This window comes from Bombus flavifrons, chromosome 2, assembly GCF_040668555.2.
Source record: "Bombus flavifrons isolate JBK064 chromosome 2, iyBomFlav1_principal, whole genome shotgun sequence".
Taxonomy (NCBI): Eukaryota; Metazoa; Arthropoda; class Insecta; order Hymenoptera; family Apidae; genus Bombus; species Bombus flavifrons.
The window spans coordinates 15527911-15535345 of record NC_138443.1 but is presented as its reverse complement, the minus strand read 5'-3'; the positions used below and the strand labels follow the sequence as shown (position 1 = coordinate 15535345).

Below are 7435 nucleotides of genomic sequence, written 5' to 3'. Positions count from 1 at the left end.
ACATGTATAGTTCACATATATTATGCAGTAAAAATTTTTTTTATTGTGATCATATGACATGTTAATTATTAAACATTTTTGTATGTAATTTACAAACATATAAAAAGTACTAGTATATATTTGTTATTATTATCAAAGATTTATTACCTAAAATAATCCCAAAATACAATAAATTATGTTACATTTATAGATGTATGGTCATTTATATACAATATAGTAATATTTGCAATAGTTATGAAGGAACACAGTCTTTACAATCATTATCTCGATTGATTTAGTTTTATTTTCGCCAGTATTGTGCAAACTTGTGTAATTGTTCCACTAATACTGCCATTACAGCTGTTACTGATAAGTCCAAAAGATTATGTACATAATGCACTGCTTCTTCGTCGCTCAAATCCAATCGTAGCTTATCTTGAACTTTTTTAACAGCTTTATCTGGTTCTAAAGCTATGTCTGGTACACTAGCATCAACCATTAACGAAAACAAATTTAGAATTAAATTTGCATGTCTGCGCAAATGTAGAAATGCAGTGTAACATTGTTTTCGAAATTCATGATAATGTTCCGAACCTACGCCTCCCATAGCTTCAACCATCTCTTTACTCAATTTCATTGGTGGTGGTAAAGGCTTTGGATCTCGACCCAAAATATAGCCGAAATCTATATGAAAGAGTTTACCTAAAATATAAATGTTATTCGGTTTTATGAAATGCTTATAATTTTATATATGTATGTTTATTGATTTCACAGCTTATATAACTAACAAATTTATACCAGAAATTACCTGATGTTGTTAAGAGTAAATTATCTAAATGCCGGTCACCAACACCAAGTACATATGTGATAATGCAGTAACCGGCTGAAATTTTATGATTTTATATAATTCAATTTGATATAAATTATTTTGGGAAGACATAATTCTTACCACAACTTCGAACATAAGTATCCATAACTTCAGGTACAACACCATAAGGACCATTTTCGGATGGATGATGTTTTCGGAAAAAGCTTAATATGGAACCTTCACTAGCTAGAACTTCTGCAACTGTTGTAGATTCAATAAATTGTAAGAAACCATGTCTAGTACTTGTTGCAAGTACCCTAAAAATAAAGTAATTCATATTTTAAATAACGTTATATGTTGATAGATTGTTCTAAGAACTTTTACCTGTAAGGAGTAAGCTTTAAATCCAAATTTTCTCTTCTTAATAATTTATCCATAAGTGCAATTGTTTGTAAAATTAATTGATCTTGTCTGAGGTCATCGCCATGTTTAAAAATCGCAATGTATTCGCTGTTTTCCGTTGTTAAAAATGTTAATTTAGAAGGCATAAGAGCTGATTTAAAAAGACTGGCTCTAAAAAATAACTTACATTACTTAAATATATCATATATCATTATTATGTAGAAAGAATTGCACATACTTTTCAGGTATAATTCCCTTGATACAAATTTCTGGATCCAAGGGAAAAGGTATTGGTTCAAAATTGGAAAAATTGATTTTAAATGCTGGATCCGGATCTGCCAATAATATCCTGAGCCGGTCAGTTTTCTTTTTACGATTTCCGCTTTCTCGTGCAACTGCTTTTACCAATGCTACTAATTGATCAATAAACATTTTTTGGCGTAAAAGAAATGCTCTTCTTTTTTGCCAAACAGCATTTCCTTGTGCTAGCATCATTGAAAACATTGACATTACAGTATTATACATTTCTTTAACACGAGTATCTTGTTTTGCACTTATGGATGGATCACTTTGATCTTCACATTCAATAGAGAGATACCAATAAAAGTAATTAGCCAGTGTAGTATTTTGGCATGCACGAGTAATCAGAAAAGATGCCAAATCCATAAGAGAATCTTGACTTGCTGAGAAATGTCCACTTTCAGATTCACTGGACTGTAAATCATGTATAACTATTTGTAACAAATTAGAGAAATTCAATGTTTATACTATAAAATTACTTACCGTTGTTACAGCTGTAGATGAAGAATCATTAATTTGTACTTCTCTATCTAATTTTTCAACTTTTTCAGATTCCTTTTCTTTTATTAATGTTTGATGTGCCCTTTTGATGCTTTCAAAATCTTCATACTTCAAAGCTTGTACTAATTGCAACAAGTACAACATTAAGTCATCATCAGGTGCTTGATTAAGTCGAGTAATAGCATATCTTCTAACAGCTGGATGTGTAAATGCTGGGCCAAGTAACTCTAATGCATCTTCAGGGTCAGGTGGTGCCCATAATGCTAACATTTCTAATGCTTGTCGTTCTTCTCCAGCAACTTTCCAATTTACGCACTTCACGAATTTTGTTAACGCCTTCTTTTGATTTGACAAATAAAATCTATATTTCCAAATAAGATCTTGTTCTTCTGTAGAAAGAGCCGTTGTTGGCGGATAACTTAATATTATGTTTAAAGCATCACGAACATTTGAAGTTGGTTTTAATTCCCGAGTATGGCCACCGCTTCGTAAACTTCGAGCCAATTTATGATGTTTTGCTTCCACAAGATTTTCCTAACAATAAAAATATATGAATGAGTATAAGAATTATACATATACTACACATAGATATATATAAGATAGTGATTTAAAGGTAAACCAAATAATAAGAACTAACTTTTTTATCTTCTTTCTTCCCTGGAAATATTTATAGCTTTCATGATAATAATCATATAAATAAAGTTGAAATCTATTGGTATATTTTGTATAAAAGTTTGTAATTATACTTACTTGCAAAATTTCATAATCGGGCAAAGTTACAACATCTGGTTGTGATCTGTGTTGAACAACTTCATCCCCATCTTTTTCATAATATACTATAGAGTACTATAAATATATATAAAATATTTAAAATATTTAGGTTAATAATAAAATTATAAATAATAATTATATAATAGCCTGCAGCACTTAAATTTGAAGTTTTTCATACCGGTATTCCATCCATAGTAATTTCAGGAAACTCAATCATTAAGTACAAGTATTCGGATGCTCTTTTCTCTCTTTCATTAATTAACTCAATTTCTCTAAATGTTAGTCGGTCCAGCCAGTCAACTTTATTCATTTGACCATTCCTGTGCTTCTTGACAAGTTTTGCTAATCGTTGCATTTGTTCTTTCCCATGATCTCTAGTTTTTCCTGGTGTACTAGTTAGTACACTACCATCTGCTTCTACTCCAGGCCACACTCTAAGGTCTAGCATTCCTTGACGAAACACTCCATGTTTTCCAAATAAAGATATTGTTGTACCACCAACTGGTAATTTTCTACCAGGTCCAGCACAGTCATATAAACTTATACATAATTGAGCATCTCGTGGTAGATCAGAATAAGAAATAGGTAGAGTTACCCATTGATTCCAACTAAGAAAATTCATATATATATTACACGTATTTTAGAAAAATACTGCCACCATACTTCCAAAACAATAATACATACTTCCAACGTGATGTGAAATGTTTATATGCTGTATGAACGGGTAAAGCAAGTGGTCTACCACCAGCCCACACCTGTAAAGAAGCTGCTAAATCCCCACGTCCTCCATTGGTTCCATATAGACCAGAGTATTTCAGCATAGGGTCAATAAGCAATTTATCATATTCTGGTCGTTGTCTTTTTCCTTCTAATGTTCCTCTATGAAAAGGAAAATGTATTATATTAGAATAATTTACATTAAAATTGATATGTATTCATATGGCATTTTAATTAAAAGATCCAGATAATCTGCAATGAAATATTTGATTGTCTGTACTACATTTAAATTACAATTTGTAAGCGGATTATTTTATATTTTATGGTACTACCAGTAGTCCACCTGTTTTTATTGGGGAGATACATTATGGAACTTTTATTATGGTAACCTGATAGCAGCTGATACTGACACTTATTACATTTCACACACTTACAATTAAATCTTACATTTTAATTTGTATTTTCGTGTCTAATGAAGAACTGTACACATAGAAAAACTTATCATTAATATCTTCCATCATTTTATGAAATTACAAAGTTAACATATTTCTCTACTTCACATTTTCCATCATTCTGCCGCGTCTACCGTGCTTAATACATTGGTATATATACCATACTGCATGAAGGAATATTGCTACCATAGGAATGTAGATATATGTATGTACATAACATATATAGGTATAAATATTTCCTAATAGAGTCATCTATAGTATTTTTAGTAATATAAAAAGTTATGGTAACAGGTGTTGCAATTTTTATATTATCGATTGTTAATCAGAAAGTTATATCATAACTTTCGTGCTTTCGTTTATAAGTAGGCAACTTACCATTTGTAAACAAAGTTACAACATCGTACAAAATCTGTATAAATAATGTATAAAATACATAATTTATATCTTAAAGTGTACCTTTTAATTTTACTTCTAATCTTGTTGTAAATTTACTAACAATAAAGATTTGTCTTATTTTATCAAGTATTAAAAATATTATACAAGTATTATGAAATAAAGATATTATAATAGATAAATAAATAAAGATATTAAATATTATTTCTCTTTATTATCATTTTTTATTGTTATTTATTTCACCATCAATACACGACATGTTTTTGTGAATATGTTTTTTATTCTTACAGTCTTGTTGTACTTTGACAGATAAATAAATCATAAAACATAATATTTTAATATAAATATTTATTATTGAGATATATATAGCACTGCTTGAATAAAAAGTAAGCAGTTATTTTATTCCTGTTTTTATATTACTGTGAATTAAAAAGATTTTAATAAAAGCAAAAGCAGGGAGGAAATTCTTCTCTGGCAAAAGCAATCATAGGGACATTTCACATTTTTGTTGGTAGTACCCATTTTACTGAAGTATATTTCATCCTAGGAATATTCTTCAATCGTCATTCCCATTTATAACCAATTATTACAAGTTCTCGTCTTTCGTTTTCTTCTGAAAAAGTCAGGCGTGTACTTAACTATCATTTTTTGTCACAGTATTTTACTACTATAGTAATTGAAGAAAAATGTTTGGATCAGGGGCTGCTCCGATCGTAGTATTGAGTATGTAAAACAATTACGATTTTGATTGTCATTTATTTCAATAGTGAGATTAAGAAAAGTTTATTTCGTTATGTCGTGTGCATTGATTATTGCAGGTCAAAATACGAAAAGGGATACCGGTCGAAAAGTTCAGAGAGAAAATATACAAGCTGGGAAGGTGAGTCTGTACGATGCATAATTTACGTACATATTTGCCTTTTAAGGCCTTCATTAAATATCTATACGCCCACGTGTATATTCTATATGAATAACTTTCGTTACGAAAAATTGATGCTACGTAATAATATAAAATGTAGTATTTATAACATTTATGGCAAATAAGGTCGAAGTAAAATTTATATATCAAATATTAAATAAATTTCTTTAAAATTGAGAACGAATGTGAATTAATTCTACATTATTTACATATCTAGGTGTTTTTTACATATCTAGGTTTTAAATTTACATATCTAGGGTTCAAATAAATTTATTTTTGCATTTAACATGAATCTACGAATTTTTAAATGTTGTATTTTTTTATAAAGGCCATTGCAGATGTTATTCGAACATGTTTGGGACCACAAGCAATGTTAAAAATGTTGATGGATCCAATGGGAGGTATAGTTATGACCAATGATGGAAATGCTATATTACGAGAAATAACGGTACAACATCCAGCTGGAAAATCCATGATAGAAATAGCTAGAACTCAAGATGAAGAAGTTGGGGATGGCACTACATCGGTTATTGTATTGGCAGGGGAAATTTTAGCTACTGCTGAACCTTTTCTTGAACAAAATATGCATCCTACAATTATAATAAGGGCATTTCGCCAGGCTTTGGAAGATATGGTGGCCATTCTCAATGAACAAGTCAGCATAGATCTGGATTGCAACAATAGAAGCAAATTGATTCAGGTCATTAATTCCTGTGTAGGCACCAAATTTATTGGACGTTGGTGTGAATTAGCATGTCAAATTGCTTTAGATGCAGTTTATACTGTAATGCTTGAAGAGAATGGTAGAAAAGAAATAGATATAAAGCGTTATGCAAAGGTGGAAAAAATCCCTGGTGGCACTATTGAGGATAGCACTGTTCTTAAGGGAGTAATGTTCAATAAGGATGTTACTCATCCAAAAATGAAAAGATATATTAAAAATCCAAGAATAGTTCTATTGGATTGTTCCTTAGAATACAAAAAAGGAGAATCTCAAACTAATATAGAAATAATGAAGGATACTGATTTTACCAGGATTTTAGAATTGGAAGAGGAGTTTGTTAAGAAAATGTGTCAAGATATTATATCTGTAAAACCAGATGTAATAATCACTGAAAAAGGAGTATCAGATTTAGCACAACATTATCTTGTCAAAGCTGGAATTTCTGCTATCCGTAGATTGAGGAAAAGTGATATTAACAGAATTGCAAGAGCTTGTGGTGCAACTGTTGTTAATCGTACAGAAGAATTACGAGAGGAAGATGTTGGTACTAGAGCTGGTCTTTTTGAAATTAAAAAACTTGGGGATGAATACTTTTGCTTTATTACAGAATGTAAAGATCCTAAAGCATGCACTATAATTTTGAGAGGTGCCAGTAAAGATGTGTTAAATGAAACTGAAAGAAACTTACAAGATGCTCTTCATGTCGCAAGAAATCTTCTTATTGAACCTAAATTAGTACCAGGTAATATTTATTATTAAAATAGTATAATACACAAACGGGCATATAAAATTTGTATTATTATATTGTATTTGTATTCTTACATATAAAGGTGGAGGAGCTGTGGAAATGGCAGTATCAAGGCTTCTAACAGAAAAAGCAGCAAGACTTGCAGGTGTAGAGCAATGGCCTTACAAAGCAGTGGCACAAGCATTAGAAATAATTCCAAGAACGCTTGCACAAAATTGTGGAGCAAATACAATCAGGACCTTGACTGCATTACGGGCAAAACATGCCACTGAAGGAATGACATGGGGTATTGATGGAGAAACTGGTCAATTGGTAGATATGAAAGAACGTGGAATTTGGGAGCCTCTATCTGTGAAACTGCAAACATATAAAACAGCTATTGAAACTGCTATTTTGCTGTTAAGAATTGATGATATTGTATCAGGAAGCAAGAAGAAGAAATCAGATAATGAGCCTGGTCAACCTGCACAAGTTTCAGAAGAATCTATGAAAGATTAAAAACACTGAATTTATATTGCACTTGCAAAGCTTTTATTTGTTAACATTTCATAATTCATACTCATGATAATTTTATTAAAACTTAATTCATGTTTATGAGAAGCATTATTTGCCTGTCTGTATGCATTTTCATAATAATAAAAATACTTTAAGGTATTAAAAATTGATGCAAATATTATATCTATTTATATATTGTTTTCAGTAGTTTATTTCCCTATCCGTA

The 7435-nt window shown here is 30.5% G+C and overlaps 2 protein-coding genes across 3 annotated transcripts; one reads left to right on the top strand and one right to left on the bottom strand.

Annotated features, from left to right (window-relative positions):
* Positions 1–117: 117 nt before the first annotated feature.
* On the bottom strand, positions 118–4104 carry Pi3K59F (phosphatidylinositol 3-kinase 59F). Of its 2 annotated transcripts, none has more exons than XM_069132396.1 (10): positions 3926–4104; positions 3446–3640; positions 2940–3369; positions 2741–2836; positions 1973–2524; positions 1428–1903; positions 1172–1360; positions 929–1104; positions 788–862; positions 118–681 (listed from the first exon to the last, which is right to left on the bottom strand). In XM_069132396.1, the coding sequence occupies exons 1-10, from the start codon at positions 3997–3999 to the stop codon at positions 281–283; spliced, it is 2664 nt and encodes an 887-aa protein (XP_068988497.1). In that variant the 5' UTR covers positions 4000–4104; the 3' UTR covers positions 118–280. The 2 variants fall into 2 exon arrangements, with proteins under 2 accessions (XP_068988497.1, XP_068988498.1); XM_069132397.1 differs by having other exon boundaries at positions 3913–4068.
* Positions 4105–4852: 748 nt separating this feature from the next.
* Positions 4853–7407, top strand: CCT3 (chaperonin containing TCP1 subunit 3). Its single transcript, XM_069127669.1, has 4 exons — positions 4853–5046; positions 5142–5203; positions 5571–6708; positions 6797–7407. Exons 1-4 carry the CDS (start codon positions 5010–5012, stop codon positions 7210–7212), a joined length of 1653 nt encoding a protein of 550 aa, XP_068983770.1. The 5' UTR covers positions 4853–5009; the 3' UTR covers positions 7213–7407.
* Positions 7408–7435: the final 28 nt, after the last annotated feature.